The following is a 20,437-nucleotide window of genomic DNA, read 5'->3' on the forward strand; positions in this document are numbered from 1 at the left end:
TAGTGTTAACTCTGCCGCGTGGAGCGCGGGCAGAGCTGAGTCTGGCTGGTTTGGCAGCATGTAATTGCGCTCGACTTGCTATGATAGTTCCTGGCACGGTATCGCGGACGGGAAACATTAGCAGGCATCCATCAAGAGGCCGTTTCGCCTGGTGACCGTGTCGAGGAGAAGGCGCGCCAACATCCAGCTTCTGCAAGAGCTACGGCCGACAATGAGTGACTGTCGCCACCTCCTCGATCGATGACTGCAAACCTTCAATCAACCAACAAAGAAGACTGAAAGCACGTAAAGTTATAGAACTGTATGGCAGACCTCAGCTTTTCAAACTATTCCATTAGCATCAATAAAATACAGCAACTTAGCGTTAACCTTTGTTGCTCATTGTCCCAATTGCATTACCAAGCAGGGTCCCTCCCTTTTCCGAAATGAACTCGAGTGTCGTTGAAATTCAAACGCCAGCATTAAAATAATATCATTCGATTTCAGTGCTTTAATTGCAAAGTTCAGTTAAGGTATTCATAGCTGGCTACAATATTTAGATTACACAAGCACAAATTAAGAGTACGAGTTTTGTCACCATATTTTAGCTTACCTGTGACTGCAGCTCAGCTTGGTACGTACTAAATTTTACTATTGTTAATTGTTCAGAATCATTTAATTCAAGTTCAAAGTTAAATCTCTTATTTCTAAATTGCGTAGATTCAAGTAGCTTTTGCAATAATTGTTGAGGTAGCCCAAGACTAACCTTATTTTATTGAGTTTCGTAGTGCTTCAGAAACAAAGTTCACTATTAATTTCAGTCACTAAATTAACTTTCAATTTTCCGGTTTTATTAATTCTTTTGCTAAATTAAGTCACAGTGTAGCGAAATTTATTACTTCTGACAAACATTCTGTTTTCACACAACTTGTGTCAACCTTAAGTTGCCACGCTTTTAGTGCTAATTATATGTGCAATAACCTTTCTTTTTCCGTTATTATAGTAGTTGTCCATAGGACTGGCGACCGTAATTTTCCCCAAATATGAAATATCTAATTAATGCCAGTTAATTGTTAACGTAACGACCGCACATTTACTTTCTTTATTAACTTTACCCCTTTTCAAAATTAATTTCCACCAGTTTCATTTGCATTTTTCCTTTCATTTAGATGTAACCCTTTCCTCCCTCTTTACCGACAGATTAACTTCGGTGACGATTGCTTTTCCCAAATTTCCATTAGGTACACGCGGTTTAATTTTTACTGTCATTAAGGTCGATAAGTGAGGGGGAGGTAACATACTGATCAGCCAGAACATTAAAACCACCGACCTACCATCGATATAAACCCGACTAGACGACAGCAGCGTCGCCTGGAGAGGAATTACTGCTAATCAGACACACCCAAGGTGCATGTAGTATCAGTGAGCATGCTGTCCGTGTGTATAATGGGGAAGGTGCGTGATGTATCTGGGTTTGACCGAGGGCAGATTCTGATGGCCTGGAGGCTCGCCACGAGCATATAGGAAACTGCACGAATTGTCGTGTGTTCGAGGACCGCTGTGGTGAGTGTATCCAATAAGTGGCAAAACCAAGGAGAAACCATGTCCAGAAGTCGTGGGGTTGAGCGGCCGCCCCTCGTTACAGATGTCGGACGTCGTAGGTTGGGCAAACTGGTAAAACAGGACAGGCGGCGAAGTGGGATGAAACTAACATCAGACTTTATTGCAGGGCTGAATACAAGTGTGTCTGAACACACACCGTGGCAAACACTCCTAACGATGGGCCTCCGCAGCCGACGAGAACGTGATGCCAATCCTGAGCAGTCCATTCGGCATGTTGTTGGGCCCATCTGTTCTGCGCTCAGTGGTGTCGTGGTTGCAAAGATGGATCTCGCCATGGATGTCGGGAGTGAATTTGCGCATCATACAGCCTACTGCTCACAGTTTGAGTCGTAAAACGACGTCCTGTGGCTGCACGAAAAGCATTATTCAACATGGTGGCGTTGCTGTGAGGGTTCCTCCGAGCCATAATTCGTAGGTAGCGGTCATCCACTGCAGTAGTGGCCCTTGGGCGGCCTGAGCGAGGCATGTCATCTACGGTTCCTGTCTCTCTTTATCTCCTCCATGTCCGAGCAACATCGCTTTGGTTCACTCCGAGACGCTTGGACACTTCCCTTGTTGAGAGTCCTTCCTGGCACAAAGTAACAATGCAGACGCTATCGAACCGCGGTATTGGCCGTCTAGGTATGGTTGAACTATAGACAACACGAGCCGTGTACATGCTTCCTAGTGGAATGACTGGAAATGATCGGCTGTCGGACCCCTTCCGTCTAATAGGCGCTGCTCATGCATGGTTGTTTACATCTTTGGGCGGGTTTAGTGACATCTCTGAAATGGCTGGTTCAAATGGCTCTGAGCACTATGGGACTTAACTGCTGAGGTCATTAGTCCCCTAGAACTTAGAACTAGTTAAACCTAACTAACCTAAGGACATCACAAACATCCATGCCCGAGGCAGGATTCGAACCTGCGACCGTAGCGGTCTTGCGGTTCCAGACTGCAGCGCCTTTAACCGCACGGCCACTTCGGCCGGCGACATCTCTGAAAACTTAAAGGGACTGTGTCTGTGATACAATATCCATCGTCAACGTCTGTGTTCAGGAGTTCTGGGAACTCTTTTTTTGAAGTGCGTAGTTAGTGCTACTGCACCCACTAACAAGAAGAGAAATATTGTAATTTTCCTTATGCAACTTAACTTGTGCATTTAAGACTGGCATTTTGGGATTCATCATTAAAAGTATTTTCCTTTTTCCATTTAGAATCCAAAACTACGACGGAATCGTCAACAACATCTCTAATGTCTTTCGCAAATGCCGAAAGTGGAATTCTGTCAACCTGTACAATTTTATATTTCTTCGAACTACGATCCTGGAGCTGTCACTAAGTTAATCCTCAAATAAAAAATACTGTTTCTTTCAATCGTGATTCACACACCACTCACGAACTAAATTTCAATAGTCTGCTCAATCGGAGGTACCCTAAATTTTGTACTCCACGTTACATGCTCCAGTGCTCCACGAATGCACCGAAACAGCAATATAAACGGGAAAATGGCTAATATTTATAAAAGAGTTTCTGCCTTTCCGCTTACTTGAGGCTGATGAGTTACAGGCATACTAGTTTCCATTTCGACATGACTTGAGGTGATCTACACGCGTACTTGAAAGAAACAGTGTAAATTTTTATTTTCTGATTTTATTAGAATTTAATGACTCGTCAATGACGAAATCATTATGGACGGAACCGTAACTCAGTTTTGGGTAGATGGGGACTTGGCAGTGATCTTCCAGAAGAAATCTGTCCGACAAACGAATCGAGTGATAAGGAGAACTCGAAATATCTAAATGAGGATGAATTGGCAGAGATTTGAACCTTGTTTCTTCAGAATACTAGTCCTGCGAGTTAAACAGTGCCACAATTCATCTGATCCTCTTAAGTTTCCTAACTTCAATAGATTACCGCGCACCACTCTCTTGGCAGACAATTGCCGTTCACTTTTCGATGGGGAAACCCCCGAATACGAGGCTAGTCTGTTTGAAACAGTGCTACCTTATTCGGTTTATCCCTAGTGTATAAAACTGTTTTGTAAGAAGTTATTTAATAATATGAAGTGTTAGTGCTACACTGAGGATTCATTTTTCACTCCCAGTCACTGCTCACGCTTCACAAACCCTATTTCAGAACGTAACAATACACACTACTGCTGACATCAGGACTACAGAGACGATTCCAGAATGAGATTTTCACTCTGCAGCGGAGTGTGCGCTGATATGAAATTTCCTGGCAGATTAAAACTGTGTGCCGGCCCGAGACTCGAACTCAGGACTGTTGCCTTCCGCGGGCAAGTGCTCTTCCAACCGAGCTACCCAAGCCCGGCTCACGAGCCCTCCTCACAGATTCAGTTCTGTCAGTACCTCGTCTCCTACCTCCCAAACTTCACAGAAGCTCTTCTGCGAACCTTGCAGAAGACTAAGTTCGAGTCTCGGTCCGGCACACAGTTTTAATCCGCCAGGAAGTTTCCTACAGAGACGATGTTTGGCTTCCATTTAGTTTACCATAACTTCCCATCTGCTAGCCTGAAAAACCGAATCAGTATCTTTCTATAACAAGAGAGATAATAAAAGAAAAAAAGGAGCAAAAAAAAAAAAAAAACGGTCTGAAAGTGTTATGTGAAATAATTCGAGTTTTATTATTACTGTCACTATTATTATTATTATTGTCGTTGTTATTTACTTGTGTTACATTTTATACCAGTCCCCTACACCGTGTTGTCTACGTAATCCTCCACTGTATTGCTTAACTTTTTGCTTTTTTACCTGCCTTTTTTTCTAAGTTTGTTTTAGTCATCTTTTTAATCGCCTTGGTTAATTTATTGTGCAGTTTTATTCCTTGGTTGGAAGTGCTGTTTTTGAGTTTTATATTTATTCTTTCTTGGTAGAAGTAAGTTTATTCTAGATCTTGTTCCATGGTTGTAGACAGAACTGTTTGCGAAGTAACTGTCAATTTTATTTTTTATATGCACAACTGATAGATAAATATACTCACATGGTATAATTAAAATCGACAGTGTTTTGAACAATTTTTACAATGAAATAGATTGCTATTTTTAATTATTATTTTTAAGGCCCTTTTCTGTGATTTGAAAAATGTTCATATTTTGCACATTTGTTCCTAGAAAAGAATTCGGCTGCTAAGAATGGAGTGTATAATCTGAATAGTACGGAGATGGCTGTTGCACATTGATCGTAAGTCCATAACACACTGAAGACATTCTGTTCACAAGTAGCTACGTGCGTTCACACTACTTACCTGGGAGTCAATAGATCTTTCCAGAAATTTTTGTGTTTGTTACATAGTGTATAGTGATGCCTTCTACATTTCATTTAATAGTGTTACTTTTCCTCTTCAAACTGAAATGTATGGCATTTGTTTTTTTCTGTTACATGTCACTTTATTAAATATTGACCACTCGTAAACTTAACTGAGTGTTCCTTTTTTGGCTGTAAGGAGTTCTCTTGTTTTCTCAGTGACAATAGGCTGCTGCCATCAGGAAAGATTTGTTTCCCCATGACTGATACTACTGGGGAAGTCACTGATGTATACAGGGTGTTACAAAAAGGTACGCCCAAACTTTCAGGAAACATTCCTCACACACAAATAAAGAAAAGATGTTATGTGTACATGTGTCCGGAAACGCTTAATTTCCATGTTAGAGCGCTTTTTAGTTTCGTCAGTATGTACCGTACTTCCTCGATTCACCACCAGTTGGCGCAATTGAAGGAAGGTAATGTTAACTTCGGTGCTTGTGTTGACATGCGACTCATTGCTCTACAGTACTAGCTAGCATCAAGCACATCAGTACGTAGCATCAACAGGTTAGTGTTCATCACGAACTTGGTTTTGCAGTCAGTGCAATGTTTACAAATGCGGGGATGGCAGATGCCCATTTGATGTATGGATTAGCACGGGGCAATAGCGGTGGCGCGGTACGTTTGTATCGAGACAGATTTCCAGAACGAAGGTGTCCCGACAGGAAGACGTTCGAAGCAATTGATCGGCGTCTTAGGGAGCACGGAACATTCCAGCCTATGACTCGCGACTGGGGAAGACCTAGAACGACGAGGACACGTGCAATGGACGAGGGAATTCTTCGTGCAGTTGACGATAACCCTAATGTCAGCGTTAGAGAAGTTGCTACTAAACAAGGTAACGTTGACCACGTCACTGTATGGAGAGTGCTACGGGAGAACAAGTTGTTTCCGTACCATGCAGGCACTATCAGCAGCTGATTGGCCTCCACAGGTACACTTCTGCGAATGGTTCATCCAACAATGTGTCAATCTTCATTTCAGTGCAAATGTTCTCTTTACGGATGAGGCTTAATTCCAACGTGATCAAATTGTAAATTTTCACAATCAACATGTGTGGGCTGACTAGAATCCGCACGCAATTGTGCAATCACGTCATCAACACAGATTTTCTGTAAACGTTTGGGCAGGCATTGTTGGTGATGTCGTAATTGGGCCCCATGTTCTTCCACCTACGCTCAATGGCGCACGTTATCATGATTTCATACAGGATACTCTACCTGTGCTGCTAGAACATGTGCCTTTACAAGTACGACACAACATGTGGTTCATGCACGATGGAGCTCCTGCACATTTCAGTCGAAGTGTTCGTACGCTTCTCAACAACAGATTCGGTGACCGATGGATTGGTAGAGGCGGACCAATTCCATGTCCTCCACGCTCTCCTGACCTCAACCCTCTTGACTTTCGTTTATGGGGGCATTTGAAAGCTCTTGTCAACCCAACCCCGGTACCAAATGTAGAGACTCTTCGTGCTCGTATTGTGGATGGCTGTGATGCAATCCGCCATTCTCCAGGGCTGCATCAGCGCATCAAGGATTCCATGCGACGGAGGGTGGATGCATGTATCCTCGCTAACGGAGGACATTTTGAACATTTCCTGTAACAAAGTGTTTCAAGTCACGCTGGTACGTTCTGTTGCTGGGTGTTTCCATTCCATGATTAATGTGATTTGAAGAGAAGTAATAAAATGAGCTCTAACATGGAAAGTAAGTGTTTCCGGACACATGTCCACATAACATATTTTCTTTCTTTGTGTGTGAGGAATGTTTCCTGTAAGTTTGGCCGTACCTTTTTGTAACACCCTGTATAAGGTACAGTATTCATCCTAATATGCTACTGTGAGAAACAATTATATTTATATATTGCGCCTTTAATAGTTGTTTCACTAACAGTTTAGTCTTATTTGTGTTGTCACTACTCTTCATAGCGTTCATAAAGCTACCATTAGACACAAGTGCAAATACACATTGATCCATAATGGGGCAGAAAACATTCCACTGCGTTCTGAAGGAACCATATTCCCAGTCACGTGAAGTGATTGAGGAAATACCGCGAAAAACCCAACCCGCAGTGACAGGAAGAGGAGCTGAACGCCGTTCGTCCACGAGAAGAGGCCAGTGTGTTAACCACTGCGCCACCTACCTCGATAAGGTTGTACGAAACAGTGTCATAAAACTTACTGTCATCCACTTCGGACGACCTTGATACGACTAACAAATGATGGACCAGTAATGTGCTTATGGTTAAGATCATAAGGCTGAATCGATGCTAAACTACCGCGATGGTACTAGAACTCAGAAAGTGCAATGTCCACCGTAGCTGAGCGGGGAGCAGTTTTCTAATCCCACTCAGACCATCCTGAATGAGATTATTCTAGGGATGTCGTAAACAGCTTCAGAAGAACATTGAGATGGTTTCTTCAACAGGTCTCGGTTAGATCCACTCCCTCAACGTGGTCTGAGTTTGTTCAAAATGGTTCAAATGGCTCTGAGCACTAAGGGATTTAACATCTGAGGTCATCAGTCCCCTTGAACTCAGAACTACTTAAACCTAACTAGCCTAAGGACATCACACACATCCATGCCCGAGGCAGGATTCGAACCTGCGGCCGTAGGTCTGAGTTTGTGCTCCACTTGTAATGTTCTCATTGTCGACGGGACAACTTACAGAACCTTCCTTATTCAGTTCACATTCAGGGTCGCAATACAAGCTGGTAAAACGATGTGAAGAGAAGATGTATATCGGAAAACACATAATCATTTTTCCTTTTCCTTTACTGCTTTTCTTGAAGAAAGCTATCCACATCCAGCCGGATGGTTTTCTGCGTGACGAAAACGGTGTTGTGTTATTATGTAATGCGGCTTTACGATAACTATATTTCCGTAAAGTACCATTACATGTTCTTAGCGAATTTTCAGGCCCAGGGCGGAGTTTCGGAATTTGTTCGACTAGGTCTCCAGTCAGTATTTCGCTGCGTTAATCTGGAAAGAGCTCCGTATCTGGAAATTTTCTAGTAATCCTAATGTCAAAAGAGAATATAAAATAACGACGTAGGACAGTCGGATTAATCGAAAAATTGAAAGTGAGGAGTTTTTATACAACTGAACTAAGAAAGAATTAGTAGTGTTGTAAAATAAAGGTTAGGAACATAATGAAGTCCTAGGCAGTTACTTTTTGTCTTGTATTAGCAGCTCAATTTAGCACCAATGTCTACGCAACTGAAGATACATTAGGCTACTATTTATCAACGGCAAAAATTGTAGAAGATAAGAACAGCTAAAACTCAAGCAATATAATTAATATTCCTGAAGATAACATGCGAGCTTAAACTGACTTCTGTTATGATGTACGTACGAAAATTGGTGAAGCCTCAGCACTCAGTCTAACAACAGCACAGATATGCGAATCGACGTAGAAAAATGCCCATTAAACTAACAAGGATCGGCCTGAGCAGTCTCGTTTAGGGAAGCTTACAAAGCAGAAAATTGTTTTCGAGGAATAAACAGAGGCAATGATTACAATTCCACCTCCAGAGATAGCCAAAATGTGTGTGACTTTATAAAAGTGACAGAGCAGTAAGTTCTTAATTGTTTTCTTCAACATCGAAAGCTAAACGGTTGTTATGTTAGAAGGGACAGCGTTTTGTACTCAGACGTACAAATTTATTCAGTTTTACGTCAGGGCAAACGCTGTTGTCGATATGAGAGAAGGGTGAATTGAGAAAGGGAAAAAAAAACATTGGTAATCACCAGCTCAGCTGCTAAAATCCATTGATAGCGAGCTGGAGATAATCCTCTTAGACAGTGAGGTTTTACAGAGTGTACGATGTTCATTGTTTGCTCCGTGGTTGTTGACTGCACAGGCCAACTTGAGTGGGGGTCTTGAGAGAAATCACGTTTTATCAGTCACATTGTCATTAAAAGCAAGGAAATATGCATAAGCAGGTCATATTATTTATTGCTGATGCTTATAAATAGTAAAGACGTAACACGAAGTACGTTTGCAGTCTCTCTTAAAACATGAGACTTCAGCTTGCAGTACTTCTACGTTTGTAATTAGAAAATCACAGTTTTTCATTTCATCTTCTAGTTGTGAGAGTGATAACTGTTCTCCGATGAAGCACGACATTAAAGGGAAACGGTGAATGTTCCGCGCTAATCACTAAGTCAATATGCACTAAAACGCCAAAGAAACTGGTATAGGCATGTGCATTCAAATACAGAGATATATAAACAGGCAGAATACGGCGCTGCGGTCGGCAACGCCTATATAAGACACGTGTCTGGCGCAATTGTTAGTTACTGCTGCTAAAATCGCAGGTTATCAAGATTTAAGTGACTTTGAACGTGGTGCTATAATCGGTTCACGAGCGATATGACACAGAATCTCCGAGGTAGCGATGAAGTTAGGACTTTCCCGTACGACCATTCCACGAGTGTACCGTCAATATCAGGAATCCGGTAAAACATCAAATCTCTGACATCGCTGGAGCCGGAAAAAGATCCTACAAGAACGGAACCAACGACGACTGAAGAGAATCGTTCAAGGTGACAAAAGTGCAACCCTTCCGCAAATTGCTGCAGATTTCAATGCTGGGCCATCAACAAATGTCAGCGTGCGAACCATTCAACGAAACATCATCGATATGGGCTTTCGGAGCCGAAGATTCCACTCTTGTACCCTTGATGACTGCACGACGCAAAGCTTTACGCCTCGCCTGGGCCCGTCAACACCGAGACTGGACTGTTGATGACTGGAAACACGTTGCCTGTGATCGGACGAGTCTCATTCCAAATTGTATCGAGCGGATGGACGTGTACGGGTATGGAGACAACCTCATCAATCCATGGACCCTGCATGTCAGCAGGGGAATGTTCAAGCTGGCGGAGGCTCTGTAATGGTGTGGGATGTGTGCGGTTGGAGTTACACGGGAGCCCTGATACGTCTAGATACGACTTACGTAAGCATCATGTCTGACCACCTGTATCCATTCATGTTCATTTTGCATTTCGACGGACTTGGGCAATTCCAGCAGGACAATGCGACAGCCTACATGTCGCGAACTGCTACAGAGTGGCTCCAGGAACACTCTTCTGAGTTTAAAAACTTCCGCTGGCCACCAAACTTTCCAGACATGAATATTATTGAGCGTGTCTGGAATGTCTTGTAACGTGCTCTTACGGATTTATGGACAGTTATGCAGTATTCATGGTGTCAGTTCCCTCCAGCACTACTTCAGACATTAGACGAGTCCATCCACGTCATGTTGCGGCATTTCTGCGCGCTGGCGGGGACCCTGCGCGATATTAGGCAGGTGTCCCAGTTCCTTTGGCTCTTCAGTGTATTAGACCCTCACGGAAACATTACGTCAGTTTTGTTACGGGGATCGTATTTTTGAAGTATTCTTTGTATTGGTTACCCGATTCTGTGATTTAGCATTTCGTATCACTTCTTATATCTGTCGTATTTAGGGAGTAACATCCCTTCCATAGACAGATCGTCAGAGAGTTATGTGCCAACTGCAAACGCAGTGTAGTTGAGAGCACCCTTATGTTTTCTTGTCTCGTCAGTAACGGAACTCTGCAACTACTATCCGTAGGATTCGTCAGTCCATCTGACGGGCAATTTCGTTGCTTTTCATCATAACGCGCTTTTATCTATTTGGCAGTGTTGAAGTCATTTCTATTACTGCTTCTGTTACTTTGCGCCTTTACTTTCGGTTGGACTTTGCACGCTGTTTTCCCCCAATGACAATATCACTACTTCATCATAATATTGCAGAGCTACGGCGTCTCCGTTCGCTTCAGTAGCCGTGACCCTCAGTAAAAGCCTTACCGCCAGCACGTTGATCCATAACAATTTAATCATCAGGGAACGACTGTCAATCAGACCTGGGGACGTTACAATTACTGAACTAACGTCTTTGTTTTGCTTTATTTCAGTCTGTTAATTTTATCAGAAATTGAGTGAGAACAGACGTATAAATTAATTACCAGTTTGATGAAATTGAAAATATATAATGGATACTGATTAGCAGTAAGAGCACCGAGGGCCATTTTGCTCTTCGCTGTTAAATTTGTTTTAACTGGGAACTCCAGATGGCTGTAGTTTCTAAACGTTTCAGTCGCTTCACACTTCAGTTCACGATGATTTTTCTCGTTTTACCAGACAATTTCAAAAACTACTATAATGTAATTATAGAAAGTATTTTCATGTAACTAAACAAAAAATTGATATGTGCACTCTTAGTTGGGAATATTAATGTCTGTCGATTAATAAACAAACATTGTTTTCAAAATAGTTTTCAGTTTTATTTTGTAAGAAACTATGAATCACTTCCTGCCCCATTTCCACAAAATTAATAAAAGTCCCCCCCACAGATTCTGGGTATGCGTTCACACGAAGTTAAGATAAGTTAAATGAATATGACTGTAGTATCAAAGAAGTCATACTTTACCTTGTTCGGCTTAATCACATTTCCAAACATCCAGTAAGAAAACAGGGTCACAAACGTGGATATTCTCTCGATGAAAACGATCGAAGATATTATAAAGGCTCTCAAATATGCAGACTGGACGATTTTGCTTATCTCCTTCCTGGAATAAAAATACCGCATGATTAGCTATTCATTGTATGTGGCAACTGCGTTGCGACTTCCCACTTAATTTCCAAATAATTTTCCTTTCGTAACAGTCAGGAAAATATGTATTTAAAAGCATTTTCAGCTACTTTACCTGTTTCCGGATTGTGTGAAGCTGTGGTACTAATTTTGACTTATTTATTGTTCGTTAACCGTCTATTGCATGGCTTAGTGACTTCGGGAACGTCAAATTAAAAATAGAAAATTGTTGGGTGCCTTGCTTGTTTGATCCTAGGTTTTCCTTCTCTGGCGTTAGCGTGACTTTTATGTATGGAAATTTTTTCGGATATGAAAGAAAACCGAAGTTACACAATGCCTCAGATCATATGTCAGCTTATAACAGGCTGGGTGAGACAGTATACACATCAGAGATCTGTACTCAGTAAAGTATCGTGCTGCTGAAAACTAACTATCGTTTAAAGTTCAGTTTTACTTTTCTTTGTTGGTTTCTCTAAAGGCGTCGTCTACGTATTGTTTTAACATTAAGGTGTGGTGTTCTCCACACTTACCAGCACTTACTTCACCCTCTATTTCGATACAAGTTGCTGCCTATTCCACTTTACAGAGCGGGCAAATATATGCCTTTTGCGTTCTTGGTTGAGGTTTCTTGTCAACGAGCGACTGCACTGTCATTAGCTCGCTTTCCACAGATACTAAGGACGGTAGTCATTGGACCTGCGATTAGGAGGAAGGGAAGACGATTAGAGTTTAATGCCCTGTCTACGTCGTGGTAACTGGAAATGTAGCACATGGTAGGATTTAGCCAGATGAGGAAGAAAGAGCCCATAAGACCAGTTCAAGCATTCAGCTCAAAACTATTTGGGTACGACCCAAAGTACCTCCATCAAGATCTCCGTCAGGAATCCAGTGTCATAATAACTGTTCCACAATACTGTTCGACTAACTTACTTTTCGCATCAGCAGCTTCCGGAACGTTGTAAATTGCTCGTACGTGAAAGATGCTTAAATCAACAATTTTTACCATTTTACGAAGAGTAAATCGAAAAAATGGGTTTTCTATATCGCTTATGGGCGTTGAACATATTAACAAGGCTATTACGTATCTTTTGTTGTGATCAGTCCTGTGGTTGGGAGACTGACATAATGGTAATTATGAAGGTGATAAGCACTTTGTCCTGATTATGTGCTTGAAAGATTAAAATTTTTGAGCTGAAATCTGTCTTTCCGAAGAAAAAAAAATACGTCTGACTGCAGGTTTCATGGGAACTCAGCTGAATGTTAGTGTATCATTGGCACAATATTTCGTTAATGCACCTCTTAATATACTGAGTCGTCAGATGAAATGCTCTCCTGGCCGTTTTGCCCTTTGACTCCTCCCATGATCTTCCTGTAGTTCTGTTGGTATTCTTTTGTTTGCTGCCCTCTACCTATATCTGGACCCGATTTCGGAGAATTCTGTACGTTCGAAGAATGGAAAACGGTTGCCTTGACTCGCGAGCCGTGGTGCATGCTGGTACACATCGATGACATTATAAGGTGATATATGCCACTTGCCATCAGGGTACCGTCCTGGCGGGTAGTAGTTCGTTTGGGTACTGTTTATATGGGTTATTGTGAGGCGTCTGACATATAATATTCACCTATTGGAGAATTATAAGGAAAGCTACCGTACGATTATGCACATCTGTTTGTTCGCCCACAGTAGCCCACAAGAGAGCTGAGGCTTCACAATGACAAAGCAATAGATCATAGCTCCAGAGTTCTGTCAGAATGGCGTGAGGAACGCTCCACGGACACAGTATATCTGTTACTCAGCTCCTGGACGCCTGGCCACAATGCTGTTGTGCACATATAGAACGCCTTCGAGCGAGATGTCCAATTCCAACCAGTCAACGTGAGTTAAGCACTCATGTATCAGCACGGTTTCCCAACGCCATAGGTCTCTTGGAGTACATGCTACGATGCACTGCCGCCATTTTCAGATCAATGGACGTGTTACACGCTACTAGGTAGCTGTCTCCAATTAAGCTGTTTGTAAACTTAAGACCGGCAGTGAAATCTGCTAGTTTCTCTCTGTTAATTGTGAATATTCAGAATTCATTGACTGTCTTCGTCCCTTAGCAACCTTATAAACTCGTTTCAAGTCACTATTCATTTTGTTCAGCTGATCTCCCAAGCCTTTTGCCTCTCTCAGAAAGCCGGCCGCGGTGGTCAGTCCGGAACCGCACGACTGCTACGGTCGCAGGTTCGCATCCTGCCTCGGGCATGGATGTGTGTGATGTCCTTAGGTTAGTTAGGTTTAAGTGATTCTAAGTTCTAGGGGACTGATGACCACAGCTGTTAAGTCCCATTGTGCTCAGAGCCATTTGAACCATTTGAACCTCTCTCAGAATTACGATGTCGTTGGCAAACTTCGAAGGTTTGATTTCTTCTCCCTGAATTTTAATTTCCTTTTCCTTGGTCGCAGAAAGTACGCGGCGGGTTCAATAAATAATGCAACACTTTTTTCTGAAAGCAGGAATACTGGGAGGGCCAGTCGGAGGCAACGTCGTACTGCTTCCCGCGCAGTGCATACCTCATTGGGCCAAACAGATGGGACTCGAAAGGAGCGAGATCTGGAATGTAGGGTCGATGGGAAAGAACAGTCCAATGAAATTTTGTCAGCTTCTCTTGGATGCGCAGACTTGTGTGAGGTCTTGCGTTGTCATGGAGAAGAAGAAGTTCTTTTGCATTTTTGTGTCGACAAACTCGCTGAAGTCGTTTCTTCAAATTCCTGATGGTAATACAATACAGTTCAGAGTTGATCGTTGCACCATGAGGGAGGACACCAAACGGAATAACCCTTCAGAGTCCCAGAAGACCGTTGCCATGACTTTACATGATGAGGGTGCAGCTTCCGACTTTTTCTTCGAAGGAGAGATGATTTGGCGCCACTCCATGGATTGATGTTTGGTTTCCGGTTCGAAGTGGTGAACCCACGTTTCATCGCCTGTGACGATGTTCGAAGAAAGTTGTTACTATCAGCCTGGTAACGCGCAAGCAATTCCGCGAAGATGGGCCTTCATTGCTCTTTATGGTCTTCTGTTTGGCGGCGAGGTACCAAGCGGACACACACTTCTGCGTACCCCATCTGGTGGACGAGTGTGTCATCACTACCAACAGAGACGTCCAGTTGAGCAACGAGGTGTTTGTGATCCATCGATCACGTCGAATGAGAGTGTCAGCACGTTCCAACCTTGCAGGAGTCACAGCAGTGTGCGGCCAATCGGCACGCGAAACATCGGACAGGTTTGCGCGACCTTGTTGCGATGATGACAGACACCTCGCCCAACGACTCAGCGTACTTTTGTTCACTGTCGGGTCTCCGCTGACATTCTGCAAGCGCTTATGAATATCTACGAAGCTCTGGTTTTCCGCCAAAAGGACTTCAGTAACAGCTCTCTGCTTGGAACGCATCATTATTATAGACGCTATTTTGAATGCTACGTATAGCACCACCACATACCGGAAGTTCTTGGATCTATAGGGGCTGAAGCAGAAATATTCCACTATGTCCCAAAGCAAATTCCACAGTTTTTCAATCGAAATTGACCGAGAAAAAAAAATGTGTTGCATTACTTATTGGACGTCCCTCGTATATTCCATTTACTGTATCTTCATTTTGACCGAATTTTACAAATGCTTCACCTTCCTCTATCCGATGTCACGCTCAGTCCGTGGTCACATGCTTCTCTGGATTTACTCATTGTTAAAATTCCATCCATGTGCTGTATAACGCATACTATGCGTTTAATTTTCCTTGATGAAGTGTATCAATAATTTTTTGGGTACCAAAGTAAAGATCTAAGGAACTATACTTCTCATATGTTATGATAAACATTGACAACTCTGAACACTTAATATGAGAGCTACTACTGTACTCCTCTGATGTCAGCTACTTTCAAATTGACACTCATCATCCGGGAATAATGCTCCTTGTTCTGACTGCCAATCTTATCTGAGAAGTTATACCATGCAATGGTAGGTTTGTTAATAGTCTGTAGAAAGAGATTATGTCAAACACTTTTCTAAAATACAGTAACATAGAGAACATTGGTGTATCAGAGTCTGTCTGGTTTAGTACGTCAAAAATACGTTACACTGATCATGACTACATTAGTACTGAGTTTTCCATAGCAGTTACACATTCCACAAATGTAACTGCATGTAACATCAAGATATATTTCCTTCACTACTTGCTCAAAGTACATGTTGAATAGCATCGAGGATAGGCTACAGTCCTGTAGCACTCTCTTTGCGACAACTGTCCCTCTTTCATGTCGTTCGACTCCTATAACGGCTGTCCAGTTTCTGTGCAAGTTACTGTTTTTTTTCTTTAGGGGGGAGGGGGGGGGGGGCTGGCAGCAGCGTAATATGCCGCTCTTGGAAGTTACTGATGGTAATTCGCTCCTTGTATTTCAACCCTCCTACTTTGACAGTGTCACACTCAACAATATCAAAAGATTTTCCCAAATATACAAATGCTATAAACATAGGTTTGCCTTCCGTGAACTCATGTTCTAAGATAAGTAACAGGATCAGTAATGCCTCGCGTTTTCTTAGATTCCTCCCGAAAATGCACTGATGTTCTTGAAGTCAGTGTGCCATGCGTGCGCGAGATCCTTTGCGCTGTATTATCGATTGTATCTGCTCGTGTTGTCTCTGGCCCATTGGTAGGAGACTAGAGAACGCCTGGCCGGAAGAGGGCGCGTATGCTGAGGCGAACGCGGAAATAGGGTAGCTCGGTTAGCTATGGGGAAGTGACTTGCCGCCGGCAGTGTGGCCGGAGACGGAGCGAGTGTGACTCTAATGTTCGGGCTGTATACTTTATAAATCTAGGGACCGCTGTTTTCTGAGTGCTAACGGGCTTTCTTCGTTCCCGCGTTAGCACACTGGACTCGCATTCGGGAGGACGACGATTCGATCCCGCGTCCGGCCATCCTGATTTAGGTTTTCCGTGATTTCCCTAAATCGCTTCAGGCAAATGCCGGGATGGTTCCTTAGAAAGGGCACGGCCGATTTCCTTCCCCATCCTTCCCTAATCCGAGCTTGTGCTCCGTCTCTAATGACCTCGTTGTCGACGGGACGTTAAACGGTAATATCCTCCTCCTCCTCCTCTTCGTTCCCGCTGTACTACCGCGAGTATGACGAGTCTGAGAACTGTGGGCTCCGGTCGCTTCACACTCGTCGATCCGTTCTCTCTTACTGAAGCAAGCAGGAGTCGTGACTTTTTGTTAGTGCGAACGATGAGTGCACGATCATACTGCTGCAAAGTAGCACCGACGAGGGAAAATAACCGTTTGTAGAGATCAGATAGCCTTTAACGCAGCTGTGTTTTGTGAGACTGTGGAGGCTGTAAGACGAAAATTATTTGATGCGAAATACAGAATTGCAAATATACTCCATTAGAGGGGAAGTGATATCTGGAGTGTTTCATGCTATAGTCCATGCTTCAGAAAAAACACACTAACTTTTTCCAATGCAAACAAAATGTTTGTATTCTTTTATGTTCCACTTCCACTACGAAAAAACTGCGTCAAACGAAAACTGGGCACAGAGCAACGTCAGTGCTATACCCCTGCGACAAAAAAGCCCATTATTTCTCTATTTCTTTGATCAGGGCAATCTGCATTTATGGGCTAACAACTTGTTGTGCAGCTTATCACTCATTTCTGTAATTTATTTTAATAATTCATCACCATTCAGAGATCATGCGTCATTCTCACGTAATGTTTTCTGCTACCGTAAACCTGGTATACTTTGACCACCACGGTTAATTTGACCACTCATATACCTAACGTTTTACAGCACTCTGCAGGCTCTCAGTTGTGTGTTTAGTATATGCTGTTTTTTGGTTAAGTTTCTTCAAAGGTCAGTTTCATGTGTTTTTTTGAAACATTGACCACAAATGGAACGTAGTTTGTAAAATGAAAATAAATGGTGTTACGTCAAATATAAAAGGAATGAACTACTCCTTTTATCAAAGCCAATATTCCTGAATTTTACAAATCATAGTGTAATATTTGCTTAATCCAAGACGTAATAGCAGGCCAGTGTGAACTGTATAATGAGGAGATTTTGATGTTTTTGTTGTTACCAGAGTACTGGTGATGCATTATCATCGTTATATATGTTTAAGTTCCCACTGTGGACATTCGATGTTAATGACAAAGGTTTATTGCAATTTATTTTTGTATTATTCCATTGAGGTTCCTTAATGTTTTAAACATAATTGTAAACTGTGGGATAATTAATGCCTCAATCCGATGTTACACATAATATTAAGAATTTGAACATATCGATCTTCATACGATTGCTATGATTTTAGTTAATATTTTTCTCGCCAACTACGAGGGCGGTTCAGAAAGTAACCTCCGATGGGTCACAGTGCGGGTTGTGGGGGGAGTAGCGACGCCATCTGTGCGTTCACGCACTCAACAGGTCAGTCGGCATCAAGCCGTGGTCGAGTGAACGTCGTACCTGCGTTAGTTTAGTTTTTGTGGCAGTTTGAAATGTGTGCTGCAATAGAAAACCCCGCCAAATGTGAAGTGCGTGCTGTCATAAGGTTTTTTACAGCCAAAGGATATTCTGCAGCAGCTATTCATCGTGAGCTTTGTGCCGTGTATGGACCAAGAGTTATGAGTGAAGGAGTTGTCCGTGAATGGGTACGTTTATTTAAAAGTGGACGAGAAAACGTTCATGATGAAGAGAGGAGTGGTAGACCATCATTGGTGACTGACGAACTCGTTCAGACAGTTGATGCAAAAGTTCGTGAAAATCGACGTTTCTCAATGTCGGAGTTGTCTACTGGTTTTCCACATACTTCTAAGACTCTCTTGTACGAGATAGTGACAGCAAGATTGGGTTACCGTAAGTTCTGTGCACGATGGGTGCCCAAAATTCTTACCGACCACCACAAAACTCAAAGAATGGCCTCTGCATTAGACTTTCTGTCACGTTATGAGGACGAAGGAGAACCATTGTTAAACAGAATCGTGACCGGTGACGAAATCTGGATTAAGTACGTGAACCCTGAGACAAAAGAACAATCAAAGATGTGGGCACATTCAAATTCGCCTACCAAACCAAGAAAAGCCTCGCAAGATTTTTCTGCCAGAAAACTGATGGCAACGGTGTTTTGGGATGCCAAAGGGGTGTTATTGGTTGAATTCATGGAACGTGGTACGACCATTAATCAAGACGTGTACTGTGAAACAATAAAAAAGTTACGACGGGCTATACAGAACAAACGCCGTGGTATGCTGACTTCTGGTATCGTTTTTTTTGCACGATAACGCCCGTCCTCACTCTGCTCGCAGAACTACGGCCCTTCTTGAGTCCTTCAAGTGGGACGTTATCAACCATCCACCTTACAGCCCAGACCTGGCGCCAAGTGATTATCACATTTTCATGCATTTGAAGAAATGGCTCGGGTCACAGCGGTTTCATGACGACGAAGAGCTCAAAGATGCGGTCACAGGCTGGCTCCAGGCACAGGCGGGTGATTTTTATGCAGAAGGAATTTCAAAGCTTGTGAAGAGATACGATAAGTGCCTCAATCGCTATGGAAACTATGTAGAAAAATAGTGCAAAGATGTAGTTGTAAGATGTATATATTAAAATAATTTTATTTAACTTGGTGTATTTTTTTAAATCAACCGGAGGTTACTTTCTGAATGGCCCTCGTATATCTGACATGTGCTACGCACCTGTCCCTAGAGAAGGGCACTAATGTTTATATCTTAATATTGTTTGATGGTAGCTCCTTCTAGTGGCTAAAGGCCACGTAATTTTTAAAATATAATTGTGACAGAAATAATTTTAAGTGTATGACAACTATTTCGTTCTATGATCGGTAGTAGTAACAGGTCGATCTTGATGTGGTACCTTGAGTACTGACGAACCAAAGACTGTAAGCCAATATTAGTGTGTGTCTGATGTCTAGTAGTAATACATCGACCAGAACGTTACCACGATTATGGTGGCGTTCTTGTTAAACATCTTTGTCTCATGGTCCTTACACGGAGGGCCCTATAGAGGTCACCATGCGTATTCCATTACGTTAACAGCTTATTTTCTTTCTTTGTATTCAATTTTAAGTTTTATGTTACAGTTTGATGAAGCTTATTTGCATTATCGATATACCTATAGTCTGGACGAAAGTGTTGTCCGCAAATAATTGTATTTAAGCTTTATTTAGCGTGTTTTACGGCCATTGGCTGACAGTGATGTAATGCTGGATATGGTGGGTGGAGCTTCCGCCATTTAAGCGATGTAAATTGCATATCGCACAGCATGAGACTGTGTGTCTCTTTTGAGATGTGAAGTAGGATTGTTGTGTCATGGTCTCCTGCTGCACAGCCGCCTACGCCGCTAGCGTCGCACGCTGAACGAGGAGCTCTGGCATAGCGAGTTACTTCTACTGAGCAAACTATCGGTTTTCCACAAACGAAGCTCGCTGTGCCAGACAATAAGAGACCTGGAAAACGCCGACTTAAGCGGCAGGCCAGAACGTCTACAGGTCAGGCAGAGGTGTCTTACACGACCACGACCTGCACGGTCGTCTCCAGAGATGAGGTTGCCATTATCCTCGAAACTGCCTCGAATGAAACTACCAACTCCTAACGCCACGCCTCCTGTGAAATACGCAGGAGATTACTGCGTAAGGGCGGGGGGCGACGGCAGTTTATTGTCGTTGTCCTTTGAGTTCCTAGAAGCGCATGTTGCGGCCAAGGAGCTCCTAGTCACCGAGAATGCGCTCAGGGACCTACGATGGCGCGAGACTGTGAGAATTACCATACGTGGCCTTCCCCGGCTCGTGTCAATACGGCAGGTCATTGGGGCGCTGAGCGAGCTTGGATTCTACGGCGTGGCTGATCTCCGCCAG

The 20,437-nt window shown here is 42.9% G+C and overlaps 1 protein-coding gene across 2 annotated transcripts in view; it reads right to left on the bottom strand.

Annotated features, from left to right (window-relative positions):
• Positions 1–20,437, bottom strand: part of LOC126470307 (ATP-binding cassette sub-family C member 4-like) — a 264,208-nt gene that overhangs the window by 124,139 nt on the left and 119,632 nt on the right. For both annotated transcript variants that reach the window (XM_050098079.1, XM_050098078.1), the window contains exon 7: positions 11,368–11,506. In XM_050098079.1, the coding sequence (XP_049954036.1) occupies positions 11,368–11,506 (139 nt within the window). The remainder of the gene's footprint in view (positions 1–11,367; positions 11,507–20,437) is intronic.

This window comes from Schistocerca serialis, chromosome 3 (assembly GCF_023864345.2).
Source record: "Schistocerca serialis cubense isolate TAMUIC-IGC-003099 chromosome 3, iqSchSeri2.2, whole genome shotgun sequence".
Taxonomy (NCBI): domain Eukaryota; kingdom Metazoa; phylum Arthropoda; class Insecta; order Orthoptera; family Acrididae; genus Schistocerca; species Schistocerca serialis.